At 27.2% G+C, this 27099-nt stretch overlaps 1 protein-coding gene across 2 annotated transcripts; it reads left to right on the forward strand.

The window, feature by feature from the left end:
- Nucleotides 1–638: 638 nt before the first annotated feature.
- On the forward strand, nucleotides 639–27099 carry LOC135922479 (beta-galactosidase-1-like protein). 2 transcript variants are annotated; one of them, XM_065456845.1, is made up of 12 exons: nucleotides 639–782; nucleotides 1673–1863; nucleotides 5923–6073; nucleotides 11392–11559; nucleotides 15164–15344; nucleotides 17722–17970; nucleotides 18485–18618; nucleotides 20691–21071; nucleotides 21648–21842; nucleotides 23664–23820; nucleotides 24090–24244; nucleotides 26290–27098. In XM_065456845.1, the coding sequence occupies exons 1-12, from the start codon at nucleotides 750–752 to the stop codon at nucleotides 26632–26634; spliced, it is 2340 nt and encodes a 779-aa protein (XP_065312917.1). In that variant the 5' UTR covers nucleotides 639–749; the 3' UTR covers nucleotides 26635–27098. The 2 variants fall into 2 exon arrangements, with proteins under 2 accessions (XP_065312917.1, XP_065312918.1); XM_065456846.1 differs by lacking the exon at nucleotides 11392–11559 and having other exon boundaries at nucleotides 26290–27099.

The raw sequence follows: 27099 nt of genomic DNA on the forward strand, positions 1-27099 counted from the left end.
ACTACTGCGTTGCCAAAAATTTATCAGATAAAATATATATCAACAAAAATTTTGTTTTACCTTTAAAACCGAATCACTCCAATCTTCCGATCCGCGTCACGACACCACTGTAAAAAAATAAATATAAAAATAAACAAAAATCCCTTACTCTCCACCTTTCCTATACTTAACCGGTAATTTATAACTGTTCCTTTTGGAGCTAGAATTAATTTCCGATACTTTAAACAAAATATTCTTTATTAGTAATTTTCAAAGCACAATTTTAAAAAATCTCCAAAAACAAATATATATTAATTTTATAAAAAAAATTAATTTTTATTATCATCAGCAATATCAGAATAAATAATCACGAATAATCTACAAGACTTTCAATAATCAAAATATATCAGGAAAAAAATCTCATAATTTTTAAAAATGTTTTATTACAATTATTTTCAAACACGAAAAATATTTTTTTATCACGTGTTCTTCAATATTAGTTATAATCTAATCAATCTTTATTTTGGTTGATTGGCATTATGCAAAATTAATATAAATTTGTATATAAAAATACGACAGACTACAATTTCTTCTATATTCTATTTTATTTATTTAGATAAAATTAATTATGGATAAATTTGATTTACATAATAAAAACATTTTATTTATATTTTTAAAATAAAATTGATAGGCTATAAAATAAAAATAAATGTTACCTGTCAATTCTCAGTTTAGTTACACCGTGGTTGGTTTCCATCTATTCATTAAAAATGCGAGAATTCTTACTTTTTGTTTTATTTAAGGTAACATTAAATTTAAACTATTATAGATGCTTTACATATAATTAGAATTTATTGTGAAGACAAAATGAATATTTTTATATAGATATATTTGTAATTTGTCAGATACAATTGAACTGATTAGACAGTTGCTTTAGTTAATTAAAACAATACTAAAAAAATATATAACTTAATTAATATAAAAATTATATATATAAATCCATTTTATTTCAATGAATTGATTATTTTTTTAAAATTAAATATGTTCTCCATGATATGGTTTGACATTTTTTAATAAATTGTTTGTATGAAGTTATTTTGATTATTAAATAGGATGCATACCATTTGTTTATATAATCAGCAAATATTATGCTAAGGCCTTAATTTTAAATTTATTTAATTTGAACTGATTCATTTACTCTTACATTTAAATTTTTACCTTTAAAACAACTTAGAAATTTAGAAATATATGATTTCAAAATATAACTTTATAATTTTAATCACCTTTAACAATTAGGGCAATATTTAGCAATGTTTATAAAAAAATTTTTTGATTGAGTAAATATTTGTTAAATTATTTGTATTAAACTCAGTCATTTTAGCCCAAAAATTAAGTTTGACTTATCTCAATATGTAGATTGGATCTACTATTTAGATGAATTTCAAAATATTATAATACCTAGAATTGTTAAAAAGCCTGATTTGGCCCAATTTTAAAAATGACACAAGATTTTAGCCATAATAATTTTATATCAGCCTAGGTAGAAAGGTTTGGAGACCTCTATTTGCCAAACTATAGGCTTAAATTGTATTATTTTGGCTAAAATCTTAGTCATTTTAAAAAATTGAACTTTTAAAAGCCCTAATTACCCAATAAATTTTTATATCTTATATAATATAATAAAAAATGCAAGGTTTATTTAGTGCAATCAGAGCTGACCCCATCTCGTTCCTTCATTATAGATTATGAAAATAATCAGTTTTTGAAAGATGGACAACCTTTCAGATATATATCTGGGACCATGCATTACTTTAGAGTTCCTAATGAGTATTGGGAAGACAGGTTGCTCAAGCTCAAATATCTTGGACTTGATACTGTTCAAACGTAATATACCTTTTTTTAAATTAAAAACGGTTAAATATATTATTAATGGCAGATTTTTTTTATCTCAAATATATTCCTCCCCCCCCCCCCCTCTAAGTATGAAAGCTTTAAAAATTAAACATTATTGAACCTTTATTTTTTAATTATAATTTATAAAGGTATGCAAAAAAAATAACATTTTTATTTTAACTTCACTCATGGCACATTAGAGATGGGTTAAGAAAAAGTATTAAGGCTATTTGGTAAAGTCTTAGGCAAAAGCAACAAAAATTTGTTTACTCCCCCCCCCCCCCCCTCCCCTTCCCAATGATAAAACTATTAAGCTCATACATTAATTATAAATTAAATATATAAGTTTATATAATCATATCTTATTTTTTATTATAAACTCAATTATATTTGCAAACTTGGTGAAAATTGGCACACTTGACCTCATACCAGAGGCAAAGGGTTGAATATTAACACTCAACTTATTGAAATAGGGCTGAACTAAAAAAAACCATGGAGGTAGGACTGACTTATACTATTGTATTGATATTTATTCTGGTTTCAAACTATTTTATTGGTTTAAACATTTTCCCATTATTGTAATGGTATTGATTTATTTTGGTGTTAATCTTAGTTTTATAATCAATATACAACTTAAAATATAAAATTATTTTTTAATGAAACAATTCATAAAATATGAATGATTCTGATATGATATTTTTAAAAATTGTTACAACACTAATTAAATTCATAGTATTTTTACACTCATTTAAGAATTAATAAACACTTGGCACTATTTAAAAGAACACTTATATTCTTAGGCTTCCGATTCTATATAAAAATCACAGCCATTTTTATTTTAAAGGTAATAAAATACCTTATTAGCCAAAAAAACAAAAGGAATTAAAATTAGCAATAATAATAGGTTAAAAAATCTCGCTTAGCCTTAATTTGGCTTAATCTAATAATCGATTAAACCCACGCATAAAAAATCGGGTAGGTTTAATTAGGCTTAGCCTAAAAATCGGCTTAAACTAGTTAGGCATCGGCTAAGGAGCTCGGCTAATCTTCCATTAGCAAATAAAATAATTTTAATAAAATGGATAAAATTTTAGGCTAGGCTTATCATGCGTAAGGATGGTGGGTGATTAGCTGAGCTCCTTAGACTCTTAATTTTTGACAAATTTTTAGCCGATTTTTAGGCTAATATAGTTAGGCTTGATTTTTTACCTAAAAACTCGGCTAAGCCGTTTTGACGTTGGCTAAAATTAGCCTATTGCAATACTAATCAGCAGAATAAATGAAGGGACACGCGACAGCTATGATTAAAATGGTGGTCTATTAATCCAATCCTGGTATCCCGTATTTTCTATATATGTTTAATGAGTCATCTAAATGTTATCTCGATGAATCACGAATGAAAAAGAAAATCAGGCGTTCCTTTATATTTTGTTTATTTATTGAGATAATTATTTTATTTACATTTTGTTCAAATTTGTTTGTTTTCTTCAAATGATTGTGTGCGTTAATTTTTGGCATAGAATTATAATGACATATTAATAGCTGACCTAGTTTACTTTTTAATCGCAGTTTTTTTTCATCTTAGTAATGTAATATATTTTTTTATTAATCCTGCTAGAAAATCTATATTTTCTTAATATTCGTTGATTCAAATCAAAAAAATATTAAATATGATTAAAATTTGAAAACTCTTAAAGGACTGAATAGGTAGACGATAAAAAATAATAAATAAAATTCGTTAAAAATATTCTAGACAGATGGTAAATTATAAGATCTGGACATCAAAATTTGATAAGTTGGTTGGTTATAAAACATATGGTGCCCAAAAAATATTAAAATATTTTCCTCCTAATTTTTTAATAAAGTTTACGTAACGAAAATTATATTTTAACGAAGTAATTTTTTCAGCTTATTACTTACGAAAAATTATATTGAATCACCGAAACCACATGCAAGAAATTTGCCATTTTTTAAAGAAAGAAATCATGGACAGAAATGTCCTGAACTAAAGGACTCGGACAAAAATACCCCTGAAAAAAATAGCCACAAATAAAAAAACACTGGACAAAAATGCCCCAATTTAGAAATTTGTTTAAATGCATAAAAGGGAGTAATTTTAAACATGCTCACCCTTACCCTTTCAGGTGCTGAAAAAAACTACTTATAATTTTTTATTTTTGTTATAGCGAAGAAGCTTATTTTTATCTATATAATTAAAAAATTTCAAAAATATTATTTATAAAATAAGTGGAATATGGATATCACCACATCTTCCCAACCATATCAGGAATAACAATTTATAAGCAATTAAATAGAACAGATTGAATGTACCTCCATCTTATTTATTTAAAACCTTTAATCATCTAAATTTATAAGTTAATCGCTTTAATCTTTAACAAACATGAAAATTTTATCCTTTTTTTAAAAAAGATTTTTAAACATTGGTAAATTTAAAAAAAATAAATAAATGCCATATTCGTTTAATTCCTATTTCAAATATAATTATAACTTGTGTTGTTAGGCCTACAAAAAAACGAATCGAATCGAATATTCGAATCGAATAATTGCGCTATTCGTATTCGTACGAATAATAAAATCATTATTCGTTTCGATTCGTCGAATATTCGATTCGATTCAATTCGAAAATTTTTCTAAAGCTTATAAAATATTTTGCAAAAAAATTTTTACAGATGTTTAAAGATGACACTTTTAAGGATTCTCTAAACTAATTGTCATTTTTGCATATAAAATATAACAAAATTTTAGAAAGTATTTCATTATAGATTTTATTTATTAAAAATACTTTAGTAGCATAAATTTCCTTTATTTAATTATTAATATAATTTTTAGAGGTGATTATGACAATGTAATAGAGGATGAAGATATTATAATGCACTATCTGAATTAGATTGTCTTTAAAATTTGCCAAAAATAAGGTTACTAAATGGGAAAAGGATTTTCCTAATCAAATAATAAGAACTAGTCAAAAAATTTAGTTATTTATCTGCCAGGAGCTCGAGAATATGGGAAAGAGGCACACTCTATAAAAATGTTTTGACTTGTTCATATCATCAAAAAAGATTAAAGAGAAACAATCAAAATAAAATAATTATGTTTTACTTTGAAGCTTTTCCTTTTCTTCTATTAAACTTTTTCAGCAAATATAACATGTTATGATTTGATTATTGATAATAGGAAATAAAATAAAACTGATATCCACTAGGAAAATGTAATCACTTCTTTTTATTTTACTTGCAATAAAATATTTGCGAATAATTACGAATATTTATATATAAATAATTTCGAATAATACGAATAATTTTCCTCATTATTCATATTCGATTCGAAATTTCGAATCGAATAATTGTGTTATTCGTATTCGTAAAATACGAATCGAATCGAATCAAATAACAAATAATTCGTGTAAATTAGAGTGTTTAAAAATATATTTAATTTTAATATTTTTGGGGGTTTAAATAAAGATGTACTTGACACTAAATTCAAATTTAATATTTTTATAAGTGATCTCGAATTTATATAATCGTTATTTTTAATTTTTGGAAGGCAATTAATAATTCCTCTATCTGCTGAAACTTATCAGCAATATAAGATTTGCATAATTTTTAAATAGTTTAAAAATTTAAAAGGGGGTGTATCATTAAAATTATTTTCTGGCATCCCCTTCCTTTAAGGCCTGGCGTAATTGCCTTCCAAAAATTAAAAATATTATAAGCGTTAAAATTATTTTTTTTTGAAAATTAGAGTATTTTTGTTCTTCTATCCTTCTGTCTGGTTTATTTTTGTCCAGTATCTTTATGTTCAGTTCATATTAAAGAAAGTTAGATGAAAAAATATTCATTTCTTAAGTTAAATTTTTATTACGATCTCCATTTTTGTAACCATTCTTTCTTTAATTGTTTCCCTTTGTTCATATTTAATAAGGGTCGATAAACTCTTAATAATACGAATTATATTTTTATACAACAAACACAGCAACTTTGTTTCTTGTTCATTCAAATGATTTATTTAGCCTTTTATATTATTGATTAGATACATAGCTTGGAATTTTCACGAAACCTTTCAAGGCGTTTACAATTTTACCGGTGACCACGATATTTTCAAATTTTTGGAAACAGCTCAAAAAGTCGGCTTAAACGTGATATTGAGACCTGGCCCTTACATCGACGCTGAATGGGATTTCGTAAATTTTTTAGAAAAAAATTATTTTTTTAAAATATCTATGAAAATAATAAAATTCATTATTTTACGAATATTAATAAACAAAATTCGTTAAATTACGAATATTAATAAAATTCATATTTCAAATATATTATAATGATTCCTACAAAATTCTGTCAAAACAAAATAAGGTGCTTAAAAAAAATTTTTTTTTCTATAACATTTGAGAGATGGGTGGAGAAATGTGTCACTTTATTCAAAAGAATTCGAAATATTTTTGGGATCATAGTCGAATACCATTTTCCTTGCAACCACATATCGTAAAAAAAATGGCTACCACATTTTAGGAAACGTTACTAATGCTGTTAAGAGATAGAAACAAACTTGCAAGACTCATGAAAATCTTATGTAAAAAAATATCAGCGAAGTTAATTATATATAATGTGACCACGAACAGTGATGAATGAACCAAATTACGAAAATTTACCATGAAATTGAGTTTTTTTTAACCCCATGCAAATTCTTGAAACGTGAACTAAATGTTTTTATTCCACTAGAGAAATAAAAGTCAATATTTTTTATCTTCAAATTATTAAACTTCTTTCTATAGTACGCCCCAGTCTACTCTTGGTGGTTCACTTTTCTCTTTAATTCCTTTTCTCTGCATTCTGCTATCATGGGCATCGGCATTGGGAATACCCATTCTTTTCATGTCCTATATAGACAACCTTCAACCTTTGTGTTATTTATAGATAGTTTTGAAATGATTTTTGTTTCGTCACACCAAACTTTTTAGTTAACTATGCAATCCGCCGAGGGAACAGTGATCTGATTTCTGCTTAAGATCTCAGGGAACCTTTTAACTAACCTGCTTTAACCACTTTAAAACTTTTTCAAGTTTAAAGGTAGCAGAATATCGAGAAGGCTATAGACCATTTAATATATGATAGAAATGAACAATTTTATTTAATATATAAGTTTTTCATTGAATCCAGCTGCATCCTCATTTCCTCCACAAAAAAAACAAATTTTTTATTGGGGCTTCTCATAATTTATGACCTCATGATGACTCCATAACTTAACAAATTTTTCCTGATCCCTTTCTCTCAAAGCGAGTTATGGGGCCCTCTGAAACGTAGTTAAATTGATCATATTGTCCCAGTTTCACTCATTTCGTAAATATATATTTTTTTAAATGATTATATTTTAGTCTTTTATTTATTAATAATATTAATATATAAGCTTTGACATAATTTTTTTTTATAAAATTATTACTTTTGCATTATGTCTCTTTTGATATATACAAATTTGAAAGATCAATTAATTTTATTCATGTCAAATTTAGTTTATAAAAATTTTGACAATAAATACTTCCAAAATTTACTATCACATTATTCTTATTTTTCCATCTCTTTTATATTTTTTTATCTAACCTAAAAACCCCAGTAACTCACCAGGAATCGGCTCACATTCCTTGAAATAGAATTACCTTACCCCACAAATCTTTATATCATCATTAACATTATATTTGAATATGATATTCTTTTTTATATTATATTTGAATTGTGTTTTATCTAAGTTTTATTATTGTACACATGCCTTATAATTTGGGGTTAGTGTGAGGTGCTGCCTAATGCAACATCTATCAAATTGGTTTTTTATTTATTTTTCATTTGGATAGGCACTGCCAAATTTATTTATATATATTTTAAAAATCGTGATTTTCGGAAAGCATATGTGCCTAGTCGATAAAAGCGTCGCCCAATCTGCTGGTTTTGGGCTCATATCCCAGCAAGGATCATGTTTTTTCTGAAGCCAACTTGATAGTTCTGTCCTTGGGGTGATGATATATAGGATATCGGACTTGGCCACGTGATTCTGTTAATATATATTAAATAATAAGTAGGTCTTATTAGTCTTATTACATTTAGGCCTACAAAAAAACGAATCGAATAATTTATTATTCGTAAATTCATTATTCATTATTCATGTTCATAAGAATAATAAAATCATTACTTTATTCGATTCGTCGAATATTCTATTCGGAAATTTTTCTAAAGCTTATAAAAAATAATTATATTTTGCCAAAATAATTATAAATAGATGTGGATGTTTTAAAATGATATCTTTGAGGATTCTACTAAAACTAATTGTCATTAGCATATCAAAATTTACAGAAAATAACAAACTAAATAAAACCCATTGGATTTCATACCGTTATCCGAATAATTGACCAAAAACACCCGATTTTTGGAGTTGGAAATTCTTATAAAAATATTTGACAACAACCAGTTTTTCAAGCATAAAGTCTTTCTAATGGTTTCTTCCTTCAAAGACATTCTAATCTTCATTATCATATTCCTACTGAGAATAACCACTCACATGAAGCCTAAGATCCCTGAATGGACAATATATCAGTTGCCATCTTTGACAACACAAGAAAACGATCCCCATGCAATCTCCACTATTCTAATTGGCTCTTACTAGAAGTGATTCTTAATTCATTAAGATATATTTCAGCCACACGTATTGATGAGACGATATTTTGTTTGAATATTTTATCCATATTTGACTGGACTATTGTTTTATCAGATGATGTATTGTATTCATTATATATTTCCTTAAATTTTTCCAATAAAGTTGTATATTTGAGGTAGGTAATTGTCAAAGCTTTGTTATAAATAATTTCAAATAATACGAATAATTTAGAAAAATACGAATTTTGAATACGAATCGAATAATAAAAAGTTTACTATCGACGATATTTTTTCTTATTATTCATGTTCGATTATTCGAATCGAATAATTGTGCTATTCGTATTCAATACGAAAACAAAGTAGTTCGTTTTAGGCCTAATTACAATTTATTAAATTTTGGTTGGTATTTAGCAAATTAGTTTAACATTTAGAAATTTGCTCTATGTTAGTATCTATCATTAACCATAATTTTGAGTAGTATGTTTATCATTTTTAGTTGGATAAATTTTATATAAATAAAATTTATACTAAAAACAGTTTATTATTTCTAATTTTTTAAATTTTAATTTCAAATTACAAATTCAATTTCTAGTTTAATTAGTAATAATATAAATTGACGCTGCAATTAAAAACATGGTGATAAATACAAATATACAAATTGCACTATAAGAGGGAGAAGAATTAGAAACGTATTTATCTTGGTTTAAAAGTTTTAGCCTTAAAAATTACAGAGGAGATACAAAAACTTTCCCTATTTCTAACTAACCTAGGTCACAACATATACAATTGTATAATATTTGTTCACCTACTAAGCCATAGGAGAAATGGTTAATAGAGCTGATAGAAATTCTCAAAAGATTACCTGGCTTCTAAAACTAATACTATATTACAAAGGTGGAAATTTGCGACCAAACAAAAGAAAAATGAATCTATAACTTCAATTTACCAAAGACTAAAATATTTAGCCATTAACTGCCTATTTGAGGATATTTTAGATCATTCTTTACCAGATAGTCGACATTACATTACGTTTATTAGGACTTTTGGTAAAGCGTTAGAAATGTCTACAAGATGGAAAATGTAAGAATAGAAGTAGCGAGGCTGCAATCAACATCGAACCTAAAAGCAATTTGTTAAAAGCCATCTTGGAGCTTTTACAGGTTGTGAGGGATCGCATACATGTTTCAACTTTAATAAAGTCGGACATATTACTAAGGTATGTAGAATTAAAAAAAGATTATCCTTCAATTCATATTAAGTTCTGAAGACAAGACGATAAGGCTTATCCACACGAATTTCAACAATTCAATTGCAATGAACAATTCATAGAATCAAGGTTAAATTCATCCAAAGATTTTATGAAAAATTGATAATTCAATCTCAATCCTTTGAATTCTTAATTGAGGGAGCCGTGGTTTCAATTAGAAATTGGGACACCTACAAAAAATGTAAAACCGGGAAATTACCATCCTCTATTCGTCTAAAGTCATATTAGGGAAATTCCATCGAGATTTAAAAAAAACTGAATTATTTATTGAATAGCCAATACAATCCAACCTCAAGATTTCTATATATCACGAACTGGTAAAAATATTTTAGGACGCGATATTATAGTGCCAAATTCAGAACTACTAACAATACATTGACAAGAACAATGAAATAGGTGAGTGCAATTGGTTCAAAGAGTTTTCAAAATTATTCGAAAATACGCCTAGTAACCCTTAAAAACTTCAAAGCTTATCTACAATAAAGAAACAACGTACCAGTGAACAATTTTTCCAGATCCGGACAAATTCCATATGCTTATAAAGACGAATATAAATACGCGATAGATCAACTAATGCAGAAAGGAATTAAAAGTAAAATAACTTATTCTTATATCGTTTCACCTGTGGTACCTATCAATTTGTTGAGATTTCAGATACTCTATATAAAAGAATATTTTATGACATAAGTACCCACTACCTACTATACAAAATATTTTAAATTGGACAAAACAAGATACTATTTACATTGGACATGAAGGATACACCTACCATATTTCAAAGATCCCTCGATTTATTATTAAACAACATACAGGCACATATGATTATTTTGATAATATTGTAGGGAGGTAAAAATTCCGTCCATCATGATGTAAATTTACGACCCTGTTTGTATTATGTATTTGCTGGCATTGTTATTTTTTTTGTTTCGTTTTTTAAATTTTTTTTTTGTCTTTTTGACTATTTAGTCGATAGGTTAATGATGCTTACTACCTTAAGGTAATACCTATCAAATTTGATTTTGTTCATTTTTCATTTGGATAGGCACTACCAAATATATTTATAATATATAATTGAAAAATCATGATTTTTGGAAAGCCTCTATGGCCTAGTAGGCAAGAGCTTGGTTTACTGATCATGGTTCCGGGTTCGAATCCCGGGAATGGGCATGTTTTTTTTCTTATGCTAACTTGGTGGTTCCATCATTGGGGGGATAATATATAGGAGGCCGGACTCGACCACGTGATTCCGTATTAATATATTAAATAATAAGGGTCTTATTACATTTTAATAAATTTTGGTCGGTATTTAGCAAATTAGGTTGGTATTTAGAATATTTCCATACATTCACTTGGTAGTAAGCATCATTAACCTAGTCGATACACAAATAAGTATTATTTTATTTAAAGGGCCAAAATAATAAATCGAAATCTCAAAACGATTTGACATAATTGATATATTATTTAATTTTTAAAACAAAAATATTATAATGCCTAAATCTTTTTCTACTTCCGGTTTTTTGGCAAAGATGCATCGGTACCATTTTATTTGCCGATACCGAATACTAATACTAAGTTTAAAAAAATTTTTCCTTAAAGGGTGGGCTGCCATATTGGTTGCTCAAAGACGAAAAGTTCCTTAAACAAAATACGGCTCGAAGTTCTGACTCGAGTTATATGTCTCACGTTGTATCCTGGTTCAATTATATACTTCCGCAATTAAACCCTTATTTGTACAAAAATGGAGGACCTATCATCTCTGTTCAAGTTTAGAATTTGTTTAACATCCATTACATATATATGACGCGATTTGCATTATCCGATTTGACACGATTTAACAGCGGAGCGATTACATGAATAAGAATTAAAAAATAAAATTAATATTAAAAAAGAAAATTGATCTCATAGATTTAAAAATCGATCGGTTCCCATTCTTATTTGCGAAAACAAAAATCACGAAAAATGGTGAATTACGCTTACTTACATATCCTAGAAAAAAATTTAAATTTTGAAAATAATATAAATAGAAGTTAGGGAAGTAGACTCCTATATTTAAATTGATTTTTTAAAAAAATACTGAAAATAGGGAGGGGAAATATCATCAAGAATCTCAAATGAGACTCCCACGCTTGGAATCTTTTATATATTTATTCCCATTTTAGCCATCAGACATCATTGGTTAAAGGGGGTTTAGGGGTGGGTTCCGGGTGAAATATACTTATCTCGTCTCACTTCCCTAAAAACAATTTTTTAAAAAATAAATATAGTTTATTTGTAAAGAAATTTAAAGTCATTTATCATATTTTTTATATTTATAGAAATATATTATTCTTTCTATCTTACCCTTTTTAAATAATTAACTCAATGATTTTGGCTACTTCAATTAATCAGAAATCATGTCCAATAAATTTATTTACGCAATTAGCGACAAATTTAAAATACAAATTAGTAAATATTACCGATAAAATATAATTTAAAAAAAATAAGATGTTTTACCTTTTTTATCTTGCTTATATTTTTCATTTCATGAATATAATAACAAACATTTATTAATAATGTTAACAAAAATTCGGAAAGGAAATATAATTTTCGCTTTATGATATCTCGAATAAACATAAAAAGAGCTACTATAACTTTAAAAATTAACCAAATTGGAGATATTATGTTTATTCTATCTATATATTTCTTAAGCCCTAACAATATTGGTATAACCACTAGTATTAAAATCTCCTTATTTAATAATTACACCTTTATTCTCGCTTTATATCTAACCCTGGTAGCAGCTTTTATTTAGGCTGCTCAACTGCCTTGAAGAGGCTGACTACTAGCACATAGCTGCTCATACCCCTATCTCATCATTAGTTCATTTTAGTATTTTAATAATGATTTGTTGAATTTGAATTCTGACTAATTGAGGTAACCAAAAACCGTTGAGTTGATTAAAAAAGTGTATGATTGAAAGAAATTTATACCAATTTTTGGTAAGTTTAAATTTTTTAAAAGGGGGATGATATATTTCCCTTCAAAAAATTTAAGACGATTCTCTGGACCCCTTTGATATTTGGGTTAATTTTCTATAAACCAGAGTGCACGTAATTAAAGCAGTGTTCAAATTTTAGCATCCTAACTTATATTTTTGAAGATATCAAAAGGTCAAAATAGTGTTGTTAAATGGCTCGATTTGAACCTATTTTTTAAGAAAATAAAGCCAAATTAATTGGATTTCACGAATAGATGTCAAAAACTTTGTGCCATCTATGAGAAAAATTATCAAGCTTGCGTAATATTTCTCTGGATAAAATATTGTGTTAGTCATTTTAAAAATCGGTTCAAATCGAGGTCAAAATATGGAAAATGACCTATTTTTGCTCTCATCCATTGCCGTTTTTAATGTACAACTATCCATTTAACTCTATTCTAAAGTTAAAAGAAAGCCTTATAAAATAATTTATTATATAATTTTAAGCTAATGTCACTAAGACCAATCGATCTATATTTGTGCGGAAAAAAATTGGGATGCCAAATTTTCGCATATATGGGAAAAATCTATAAAAATACTGAAAAAACAAAGGAATATATATTTTTATTCAATAGATAGAATGATATTTTTATTCTATCGAATAGGGGTATACCGATACCACATTTCTAGGCCTATACGATATTATCGATTAATTGATTTCTGCCGAATACCGGTTCGGTATCATATCTGATTTTGTATTCTGTAAACATACTAATCGTTTTAATTTTTAACGCATACAATCTACTCATCTCATACTTTTTAATTAGCATCTATAATTTAACTATGCCATAAAATAAATCAATTATTAAATATATTTTTAAGATGAATCTAAAAGTATGTATAATATTTTTTATTGATAAATCGCTTATTTATAAAGAAATTTAAGCTATTTACATAATAAGTAATAAACAAATATATTATAAATTTAAAATAAATATTTGAATTAATAATTAAAATAGATTTTAATCTTATTTATAATGGTTTTTTTAGATATATAACATTTAAAAAAAAAAAATTTTCAAAAATTAAGACGCCATTTTATCGGATTGGATCGTAAAATTTTATAGTATTATAAATTTTAAATGTTAAATCAATTGTATTAATACGAATTCGAATAAAATACAATTTATAATTTTTTTACATATAAAACTAAAAAATATTCTGTCATTTTAGTGTTTTCTTATCGATTTCCATCATGAAAGTCAATTATTGTCATTTTAATTTTTTTATACATCTATAAAGTAGTGTTAGGGATAAATCTTTAAAATTTTTATTAAAAATCAGAGGGATTCATTATTTTTACACGAATCTTAAACTTTAGAATGGGGTTAAATGGACTGCCACATTATAAGAAAAAGGAAAATATTTTAAAAAATATATCATATATACACTTTATTTTTATATTTAAGCGGGCTTTGGGCTGGGACTAATATTTTTATAAAAAAAAATTGAGCCGAATTGGGTTTATATTTAGAAATTTTGCAAGAAACATGGTGCCAATATTTTTTATTTGTTTGTACAATGATTAACAACTCGATTAGTGTAAAAATAGAAAACTACATTAAAAAATATTTCGCGCAGAGTCGGGCTTGAAATTAGGCCTGATGCAGATCATTAATTAGAATCGTTATTTATACAATATCTATAATCTTTAGTAAATCTTTAATTGAAGGACAATCGATAAGCATAAAAATAGGCCACTTTTCATAAGTCTTGTTAAATGGCTTGATATGTGGCCGATTTTTTTATAAACGGCCGACTTATTATTTTTGGCAAAAATTTTTTTTCACAACCCTCGAGATTTCCTTAATGGCTACCCAAACCTTTGTGCCATCTATAGCTAAAATCTTCAAGGTTTTAATATATTTTTGGATAAATTTAATTAACCCTTTTTGAAAAATCGGCTCAAACGGGAAATATATTAAATTTTTGTATACTCCGCCCCGAATTCACGCTAACTATGAATGCTGAGTAACAACACAAGCTGGGATACTAAATTTTGGGAGCGCTTTAGTTACTCCCAAGGGCCACCCTCCTTCAATAATGTTTTTTGATCGATTTTACATAAAATGACTTTTAGCAGTGTCGTCACTAGCTCTTAGGAGCGCGTCATGTACCATTAAAAATTGGAACAAGAACTTTTTAGTTAATAAATTTGTAGGAACGAGATCTAGAAACCGGAACTCTTTTTTCCAAACTCTGGGTTAAAAATATCATTTAGGGGGATAAGGGAAAATCCAACATTAAATTTGAAAACTTGCGGCACTCCCTTCCCCCTTCAGCGCGGTACCATTGACAAAATATATCTGTTTATTTCAAAAATTGATATAAATATTAAATAAATCAAAATAGGTGGAGAACGAGTATGGTAGTTACTTCGCTTGTGATATGGTCTATTTGCAAACACTGGTAAATCTACTCAAAGAACATTTGGGGGAAGACATTTTTCTTTTTACGACCGATGGTAATGGATTAGGTTATCTCAAGTGCGGCAAAATACCTGGGGTTTATGCTACCATTGATTTTGGAAGCGGTTTTTAAAATTTATCTTCTATCCAATTAAAATAACTCAAAAGCTTTTCATGGTGCACAATTTTTATCAAATAAAAGAAAAAAGGATGGAGTTATTTATTATTTTAAAATTTTTTTATTCCAAGTTTATTATAAGAAATAGGTTATTATACCATTTTCAGTTTTGTTGTTCAGTCGCATTTAATCAACATGCCTGCTATTCATATTTCCATAGCGATTTGTGTTCAGACTTTATATATAAATTTACACATCCCCTTATTTTCTCTTTTAGCTATTATTACTCTCCTTAATATTTATATAAAACAAGGGTCTGCCAAGTTGAGGCTCGTATTATTTTTATTGTAAGATAAATTTAAGTCACAAACTTATATTTAAAAAAAAAATCAAATATATATAAAATTATAATACAAAATAATTATAGTTTTCTCGAACTCCATTTACATAATAGAATAAAAAAATATAATAATAGGAAATTTGACAGCCAAAAATTAGGACATTTAATAATAATAATAAATTTTCATATTCAAATCTTTGTCTCCATTACTACCAATTATTTATTCTTAGTTTTTGCTTCCTTCAACGACAGAGTGTTTATTATTAAGCAATAATTATTCCTCGTTCTTTGTCCATCTTTTGTTTCATCTAACGACAGTATTACCACTACCAGTAATGATCCTAATCTCTGACTAGTGTTGTTAAAAAGCCATTAGGGTCGATTTTTCAAAACGGCCTGATTAAGATTTTAGCCAAAATAATATTATGTAAGCCTCAAGATTTGAAACCTTTCTCTCAGTTATTTTGGTTATAATCTTAATCGGGCCGTTTTTAAAAATCGAACCAAAACGGGTCTTTTAACAACACTATCTCTGACAACCATTTTTAATCCACCATTTTGATGTATCATAAGGTCCTTACCATAAATTAAAAAAATTTTTTGTTTACTCTTCCATCGCACTTTATGAAAATATTGCGTACGCACACTTTAAAGAAAAATCTCTACTTTCGCACTTTTTAACCACCGATAACCTTTCCTTTTTTGCCTCTTCTTTGTCGCAATTTACCATCACTCCTTTTTAATCATCAACTTTTTTTCCTTTTTACAATTTTTTATCGCCATTTTTATAATAATCACCAAACAATTTTTTTTTCCCAATAAGCCTCAATTCTGCACCATTTTTACAAAATAAAAAAATGATCAACTAAATTGAGACCCATATCAGAGACCTGCAAAGGTACCATTTGCATCCCTGCACAGATTTTTTTTAAAAAAAAAATAAAAAAAATTTCGGCCCGGATTTGATTAGCTCGGTTTTAAAATATACGGCTCATCCCTGGTATTTAAAAAAAAATAATTTTAGGCCCGTTATTTAAAAAAATAAAAATGACCTGCAGGTCTCTGGCTCATATTATTTATAATTAATTTATATACTTGAAACGATATAATTATATAATTGAACTTCTTTACATACTAAAATAAAAATATAATGCACGACATTTGCATCACCATAAAATAATGTAAATTCGATTATCTAATTATCATATACACATTTATATAAATAAGACACTTTCTCCGATATTTAAATTTTATCTATTCACAACAATTTTCTGACATACACGGTACCTAAAAACTTTAAAAATATTTATTTTCCTTCAATCCCTTCAGAATTATGACAAAATTGAGATTTAGGGTGCTTGATTCAATTCAATAAGCATAAGATCAGAATATAAATTGATATATTTTAAGTCTTTCATAAGGTTTGAAATATCCGTGGGCTATTCAATCTAGAATATATTTAATTATATACCTCCAATATTCATTAAATATTAATATGCAAAATGTGCTTTTTGTATGATGGAGATTATAATTAAATCCTTTACGTGCCTGCCTTTTTATTTTTACATAAAGTTTTTTTTTATAACTATAAAATGGGATTTTTTAAAAATAAAATAGAAAAACCCTACTTTGCTTTCGCTGATTCAAGATATATAAACCCTGGAATCAATTAAAATGATCACTGAATGCATTTACAATATTCGATTATATATATACACCTTTAGATTGGCTATTCTTTAATTAAAAGTGAGTTAGCTGTAACTATTTTATGGTTTGTACAATACACTTTTAAATGCGTTTAATGCACCAATGCCAATCTAGTAATATATAAATAATGAACACTACCAATTTTTCATATATTTCCTCTATAAAATTAATGTTTAACCCCTTTCACGGCCCCGTGATCCTTATGTTATCATCATTTTTTAAATTGAACAAAAATTTTTATCGTGGTTTTGTTTTAATTGTTTTTGAACGGTATCTTTTCTCTAAAAAAAATCTGATTTAAAAGGAAACAAACCCTATTTTTTAAAAAAAACAATAGGTTCGGATGTTGAAGCCTCTTTCAAAGTCCAAAGGCAGGTCGAACCCAAGGGACCTCTTATAAACAGCGAGTACTATACCGGTTGGATTGATCATTGGGGCTACCCGCACTCTCTAGTGGATCATGCCAGGGTCACCAAGACTTTGAAGGCCATGTTGGATTCTGCCAATTCAACTTGCGTTAACCTGTATGTCGTAGAGGGAGGAACATCTTTCGCCTTTTACAACGGAGCTAATATTAATTATTCTGGTTTTAATATTTATTTAATTTTTTCAAGTTTTTTTTGTTACTCTTTAACGAAGAAAATATAAATACAAAAATGTCTCGCCAAAATGATAATATTTTGAACTCAAACACTGCAGTATAGTTATTGCAATAACGAAGAATATAGTCATATCATTCTACAAATTCCAATGACTGTATTCATATTTTTCTTTTATTAAAATATCGTTTGTAATTTTCGGATTGGATTCTTAAATATTATTTTTGTTTACCTTTAAACACATAATTAATAATAATCTTTATTTTACAAGATATGTACATATTTTATTTTAAGTAAAACTGATTGATATAGATAAACTAAAAGTTACCAAAATATCCCAAAAAAAATTTATAACATATTATTTTTAATTATAATCTTAAATGGGAAGGGACTTGTATTATATTTAACTTGAACTATTAAAAAGACAGAAAAATAAATATTATTTTCTTCATTAATATACTATGATTTTTTTAAAATATATATTACGTCTGAATTTTATAGGCAAAAAGGAAAATATTCGCTTTGGAATGATTGAATATATGCCCAGCCCTACTAGCTACGATTTCGATGCGCCCATCACCGAGGGTGGGGACCTAACCCCGAAATATTGGGCGATCAGAGATGTTATCGGACAGGTTTATTTTTTATAATTTGGAATGGATCGGGATCTTAGAAATACCAGTCTCAGTAGACCTATTATCGTTCAATTCTTTTATTATTAGCAATATTTTTGTATTACTACAATGTTGTATTTATTTTGTAAATGTCAAACTTTAAGATATACCATCTCCAATCCAAACCAATTAAATTTACCTAAAATTATGAACTGAACTTTATAACATTTTAAAATTTAGAGTTTTCTTTTACTAGAGTTTGCATATATTTTAACCAGAGACTTGCAAAGGTATCATGGCCCAGTCTGGTCCAGATTTTTTATCGGCCCAGCCCATATTTTATATTTTCAGGCCTCCCCTGGTTTTAAAAAAAATTATATTACATTTATTTTTAATTTTTATAGCTAATGGCGATTTAAAATATTCCGTTTTAAAATATACCGGGTATTTTTTTTCAAAAAAAATTTTAAGCCCAGCCCGGATATTTTAAAAAAAATTAGGCTTGGTTCGGGTATATTTAAAAATAATTAAAATACTACCCGACCCTTGTATTCGGGCTTAGGGCCGGCCTGCAGGTCTTTGATTATAACTAAGAAAAATTTTTTAGTCTATAACTCCAAACAGTGGTTGAGATACAGGCCTCTAAAGGTCGAAAAAATGGAGCAGGCAAAATGCCCTCTCTTTAATTTTGGATACAATTGAGCTAAGAGCGTCATTTACATTTCTTTATATAGAAAGTAGGTTTTTAAAGTTATATAATTATAAATGTTGTTTAAAAAATTGAAATGTCAAAAACCGGAAATGATCATATAATCACGGCATTTTTTTTTCTCAAATTTTTTATGTATATAGATATAGGACCGATTAATAAATATCCAAAATTTTATGTTGGCTAAACTCATAATTAATTGTAAACATTTTTAATAAAGATACATCATTAATTGTAATATATTTAAGCTAAAATTTTTTTATGTTGGGCTAAACTCATAATTAATTGTAAACATTTTTAATAAAGATACATCATTAATTGTAATATATTTAAGCTAAAATTTTTTAAATATTTATTATTTTATGTTTAATAAGATGTGGGGAGGGGGCTATTGTTAATTTATGTAATATATTTTTCGTTCCTAAAATTTGCAAAATTTGGACAAACATATGCTTTGTGAAGCCCTAAGAAACTTGGATGATTAACCAGAATAAATAATTAACGATAAAATTTGCATTATCTGAATGAAAAAAATTAAGAAATATGTTTTGAAAAATATTTCAGAAGATAATTTTAATAGTAACAATGAATGTAAAATCATTAAGCAATTGAAAAATAAATTTGAAACAACACATTCTCGAAATGAAAAAATTTAGATATTGATTATTTTACCAAATTCTAGTCCCTCTAAGCAAGGAGAATTTTCTACGACTCAAGGCAAACATAGCAAAAAAATTGGTCAAGGAAAAGGTGTTTTATCTTATCCAAATATTATAAAGGCTGAAAGTTATTTTTCGAGACTATATTATAGATATTATTGGAAAATTTCATAATTTCGATTAGTTTGATTTTTTAGAATCAAAATTTCAAAAATGATTTTTTTTCTGATGATGCAGTAACTCAATATTAGAATTAGAAATTTTATAATATAAGCCATCTTGAACTTGATTTTGGAATCAAAGCGGAATGACATTTCTTCCTAATATCCCATGGCTAACATTGCCAAAAGTTAGCGGCAAGAGTTAGCCTCCAGCATCCATATTAGAATCAAATATTAAACACCTTAGATTAATTTAATTTTCGTAAAGCAAATATCATTGGAATTAATTTGCATATGGATGAGGAAAAAAGAAATAATATTAAAATTTTTATGAAATTAATCGTTTCTGATAAAATTATAATCTTAAATTGATTTGTGTTTAGTAGTTATTTTTATAAAGAATTTTTTCAGATCTTAAATAACTAATCTTTTAAATATTAAACATAAAATATTTAATGGCTAGGGAGTGCATTTTGCCTAAAATACCTTGGGGTCGGGTTAAAAAAAGTGTTTTTTGTTGATTTGTCATGGAATTCATCAAATATTTATTAAAATCATTTTTAGTATAAAAAGTTGCCTACCGGTGGTCCTCCTCAAAGCTCGAGAGAAGGCAAAGTTGGGTATGGGACAATAACACTGTACCCTGTAAACAATGTGATTTCCCTACTTTCGGATAAGAATTATTTTCCTAATGGTGCTCAGAATTTTAAATCGCCTCCTTCTTTCGAAAAATTAGATCACCCGTGGGGTTTTGTCCTTTACAAGCACTCATGGACTCATGCTGATGCCATAAATGTGGAATTTATAAGTAATGCAGTTATTGATACAAGCCATGAAGAGAATAAATTTCTACGTTACAGACATAGACTTAGAGACGATAAAAATTATACCCTCGCTTTTAAAGCTGCGGGTTTGTACGATAGAGCTCAGGTTATGATAGATGGGGTAATGCGTAATATATATTTTTTATTTATTTATGACAAAACTTTACTAATAATGGAAATGTTTTTATTTTATAAATTCGTGGTTTTTGCTTTGTTTTTAAATGGATCGATTTAACCAAATTTTATTTGGTAATATTATTGGGGAGGGGGGGGGGCTGGGATGAAACCACAGGACTAGATCTTACAATCTCTGACTTATCTGAATACTGTTGAGATATTTCCATAGCCTTAAATATTGTTAGAAAGGTTAAATATTAAAATAGCTCTCATCCAATAAAAATCCAGTTATGTATATGTTGGAATCATCACCCTGCATTCAGTTAGCATGCGCTGTAAAGTATGCAAAATATGATATTAATATAATAATTTTACATTAATTTTTGTATACTTTAGTTCCAATTCGCGCTAACTCTGAATGCAAGGTTACTATTTTGAACACATCAAACAATTTCGGATAATTTTGGGGGTAAGAAAACACTTTTTTAATCAATTTATGAAACTAATATTTTTCATGACAAAATTTCTAACAAATTTATCGAAACATAATAAATTTTTTAAAAAAATATATAATTCTAAGATAGTAGTAGGAATAATGGATCGTATGTCTAATTCATACACTCTTGAGTACATAACCGATGAATGGCCATTCCCAGTGAACACAAATATTCACATACTCGTAGAAAACCAGGGGAGAATATGTTATGGGCCTTTCATGAACGATAGCAAGGGATTAGAATCATTCTCCATTAATGGCGACAAGCTTGTTGATTGGGTAAATCTCATGTTTTAATGCATAATTTATCATTAAACTTATAAGGGGGCTAAACTAATAATTTTTCTAATACACAATTTTAAATTAATGTGAATTACAAAAAAATTATATATATAAACCGGCATTAAAAAACTATAAAATAAATGTGAATTATAAAATATAAAGTGAATATAACCACGATATGAATCACTTAAATGACCCAAAATTGAAATTTGAATTTTTTTTGAGCCTTTAAAATATATATAAAGTATAAAAAATTTAAATCTTGGAAATATAAATTAATACATAAAAAGTTTCTTAGGAATAATTGTATTTTGTATGTTTTGAGCTAATTTTTCAATTATCTATCCTTGCTTGGCGTTAAATGCCTATGAATATTCAAGATCCAAATCATTCAATCTACTTTCAGAAGTTGTATTTCATAGGTATGTTTTTCAGAGACTTGCAGGCCCGGCCTCCGAGCCGGACCGTATTTTAATTTTTTTAAACATACCCGGGCCGGGCCCAAAATTTTTTTTAAAAAAACACCCGGGCTGGGCCTGAATTTTTTTTAAAAAAAAATATCCGGGCCGAGCTGTATATTTGAAATCGCCATTATTAGCTATAAAAATCAAAATAATTTATTTTAAAAAAATTTGGGCCAGGCCTGAAAATTTTATTTTCAAAAAAGTCGGGCTGGGCCTGAAAATTTTTAAAAAAAATCTGGGCCGTGCCCTGCAAATGGTACCTCTGCAGGGCTCTGTTATTCTTCTTAAAGAGAATGTTCTCTCATTAGTTTACTAATGGGAAGAGTTGCTAATATATATACAACCATTTTAATACATTGGGAATATAATCTAAAATTTGTTTGAAATAATGTAAAGCATCCATAGCATTTTTTGGGAATGTATCAACCATAGTTAATCTTTTAATCATAGTTATTCAGCTAATAAGGCATCATAAGATATTTTAACATCTTCGTGATAAAAATCTAACAAATATTTTTTTTTTCCATCACCATCTGAAAAAGGTAAGGCTTTTGTGGAAGTAATATCTGCGGATTTGTAAGTGCTGCATGATGAATTAAAAACCATTCATTTATTTGAGTTATAAATGTATCTAAGAGAGGGGCCATTTGTTTTATAATACTCTTCTACTGTTCCTAAATTAATGTTTTGACAATGAGCTTGCTTGCTGCAAGTCGGGGGGGGGGGCAAATATTAAACACGTATAGCTCTGCTTTCGACTCAACAATAACATATAAAATATGAAATTCTTCATCAACATTAGTTCTAATTTCCTTGAGTTCTAATAAAATGCTCTCCACTATTCTCACCTTCTTAATCAAGTCAATGTCATGTTTTTGAAAAGTATTACATAAAATAGTTGTATAATTAAATAATACATTCAATGAGAAAAAAAAATTTGTAATAAGTATTGAATCCAATAATTTTCTTCCTTTTGAGGAAATATTTCTTTCAACCATTGTGATATTTCAATAATAGCATTATAATCGGCTCTTCATACTCCATAAAAGCTGTTACTGCTTGATAGCGGAGACTCGATCTCGTTGGGCAAGCTTGCAATTTCTTTCTCTCTGTTGGACAAGGAGTTTCAGAGATAATTATTATTGACTAGAAATTTAGATAAATAATACGCCACTAAAATTTGAAAATAATAGGTAAATTACGCCAAGGAAAACTTGAAATCGAAATTAATTGATAAAATAACTTAGTAGATGAATGTGATAAATAAATGTAATTAAATATATATACCACTTCTCATGATATTGTTTCCACCATACTTTACTTTAATTTAAAATACATTATAATATAATTTAAGGTTACATATCCACTAGAATTTGACCAACTAACTAAAACAATAACCGATAAAGTCACACTGGAAAATAACTCCACAAATAATTTATTTCATGGTGATATAGAATTTATATCAAATCATCCCAATAGCACACCAAACAAATCAAAAGGACTTATATTGGGTAATCGATTGACTAGAGGATTTAGCTTTTAGAGAAAATGAATATTAGAAGGAAGGTCAAGCATCCACCCCATCTTTTATTTTCAAGATGTGGTCACATTCAACACTACATATGGAAAGGATGGACGTTTGACCTTCCCTACTAACATGCTCTTTTATATTATATTATATTATAAGCAATAGTATTTAGATAATTAGTAAAAAACCCAAAATCAAACTTTCTTTTTAATTTATTTATACTTTCATATTTATTTATTTTTTTAAAAAAAGGCAAAAGTAAAGAAAGGAAATATTTCGAGAACGAACAAAAGGATACGACAGGAAACACTTGTCCTCCCACCTTCTACGCAGCTCATTTTCATTTACCCCCTAGCATAGGTGATACTCCTAACGATACGTATCTAGACCTTAAGAATTGGAACAAGGTTCATCAATTTTTTTTCCAATGTCTAGTAATAAAATTAATTACAACACGGCATTGATTTTATATTATACTAATGAATCAATCAATTTTATATTTCAGTTTAAATTTCATAAAGTGAAGCAATCAAAATATAAATTGAATGATTTCAAAAACCAAAAAAAAAAATGTCATTCAATTCATATGTCATGCAAAAGCGATATTTCTTTATATAAGATAATTCCGAGAATTTTTTTATAAATATATCACACAATTATTCCAAGGAATTTATGGATGACCTCTTTTGAGCTTAAAATTTTTCAGCCATTTTGGTTAAAATGGAGATCATTATTCATAACCATTATTTTATGTCAGGCAATTTATTCTTAAGCAGTCAATTTTTTAAAAATTTTTCAGATAATTCCAAACAATTATTTAATATAACACAGCTGATTTATATACTTTATTTTGTGAAGTTATTTTGATTATTTTTCTTCTTCTCCATTTAATGGCGATTTCCAGGTTTACCCAAGTTGGTAGAAGTTATATTTGATAACAAAATTTATTAGGATTAGGGACCTGGAATCTTTGAAAAGTCCGAGAACGCACCTTTGAGTAAGTAAATTTACAGAAATATATATTCTGGCTCCTTTCTGGGAGAGTCCAGAACGTTCTTAAAAATCTATTAAAATTATATAATGGAAATGTATATAAGTTTTATTTCACTATTTCTATGTTGATTAATGGATATATAAAAAATCCAGAATGGATATTGAACGTTTTGGCCATAATCTAGAAAATATTTTTAAAAAACCTTTTGAAACAAGTAATGAATGGTGTTCCTTATTCTCAATAAAGGTAACGCCGTTACTTTACAACACCAATTACAATCGTAAGATTTTCATTTTATTACAAACTTAAGTACATTCAACTTCTTTATATTTGCTTATCCCAAACATAGACGTTGACGGCATTTGTAATATGTAGTATACTTTTTTTTATATTTCTCATAATATAGACACAAATTTCCTTTTGATGTTGTGTTATAATGTGTATCTATTTTAAAGGAACACTATTAATTATTTATTATCATATTATGTAAAATTTATTTACTTGAATTACTATTGAAATTTTGTAATTCTAATAAGGTTTCAGTATTTTTTATGTCTTCCAGGCTGGTCTAGAAGATTACATTTATTTGGATAATTAATGCATCTTATAATGATCACAAAACTTATATAACCCAGTTTAACTTATCTAGTAATCAATAAATATATTTCAACATCAAAGAAAAATTTGTGTCTATCATGTAGTTGTTCTTAATTATAATTAAAATTAGCTGTCTGCTGTATAAAAAGAATTCCTTATATTGTACTGTACAATATAAAGTGTTCTGAATAATTATCTGATATATTTTACAATTCCTTGCTTAGAATAATTGCCCGAAATAAAAAAAATTCATATGAATAATGATCTCGTCGATCGAAATGGAACAAAAATACGATATAATGAGACGCTCCCGTGATTAAACTTTTAGATTGATCAAGCAAATTTATATTTTCTAGGGCCAATAGTGGTTAACATATCATTGGAGGTAGACAAATTCATGGCTTACTTTTATTGATATTAGTTTTCACCAAATTTTTTAAAACTTAGATCATTTATAGCATGCCATTTTTATATTTGAAAGGTCCTGTTTTTTATGAAATTCATATTTTTAAGCGTGTGTGGAGCCCCCCCTAAAAAAATAAGAAACGCAGTCTAAAAACGTTTCAAAAATATTCTAAACATCATCCCTTTAAAAAAATATAACTAATTAGGATACTAATTAATAAGTTTATCAGTTTGATCAAATATGAACTTGGAATTCGTGCAGCTGCTAATACTTTAATATTTTACTGTTTTTCTCTACTGGACCTAATAATTTATATTATGCAAATCTTCAAATTATCAGTTATAGAAAATATTCCTTTTTTTTGATTAGGTTTTTTATAAATTTTTAAATCAATTATATAATATTTTCCTCTAAATTTTTTTTATATAAAACAAATACCTTGTATTTTTCATCAGGGTCAAGTCTTTTTAAACAATCACAACTTGGGTCGTTACTGGACCAACAAAGGGCCTCAACGCACGCTCTACGTTCCGGGCATCTACCTTCAACCTTACCCTAAATCAAACGTTTTAATAATTTTCGAGCTCGAGGCTAAGCCACCATGCGAATTTCCTTCTCAAAGTGCCAAATTTGTCGATAAACCGGTTATCTTGAAAACTCAACAATACTATGGCCCCCCAAAAACACTACCCTCATTTTCTATTAAGCATCTTCTTTCCGCATCATTTTGGGCTTCCTTATTTAACAAAATGAGATTTTTTGCAAAATTATTATACTCATTTCTCTATAATTATATCTAATAGAATTAAATATTTTATTTGTGAATCTATTTAACAAAAAAAAATTTTTAAGTTATTTTTAAATTAAAATATTTTTTTCAGTGATTGGTATGATTATATTTGGAATAACACTTGGATGACTTTTTTTATTTATTCTATTTTTTTTATTAGTTTTTAAAATTTAAATAAAACCACAAACATATAATAAATATATTATAATGAACTAGACTTGACAGATTTTTTATAAAGCTATATATATATATAAAATAACATCAGTCCTATTTATTGAATCATAAACCCAATATTTTTAGATAATAATGTTATGCCTTTCCCCCCAATATATAATGTATATCTAATTTACCCAATCCTTAGTTTATTAGATAAAAAAAAATTATATGCTTTTTTAATCATCATGTATTATATTTATAATATACTTTAATTATATCACTATATAAAATATAAATTAAAATAATGATGTATACATTA

The sequence above is a fragment of the Gordionus sp. m RMFG-2023 genome, chromosome 1, assembly GCF_954871325.1.
Source record: "Gordionus sp. m RMFG-2023 chromosome 1, tfGorSpeb1-WG-v2, whole genome shotgun sequence".
NCBI lineage: Eukaryota > Metazoa > Nematomorpha > Gordioida > Chordodea > Parachordodidae > Gordionus > Gordionus sp. m RMFG-2023.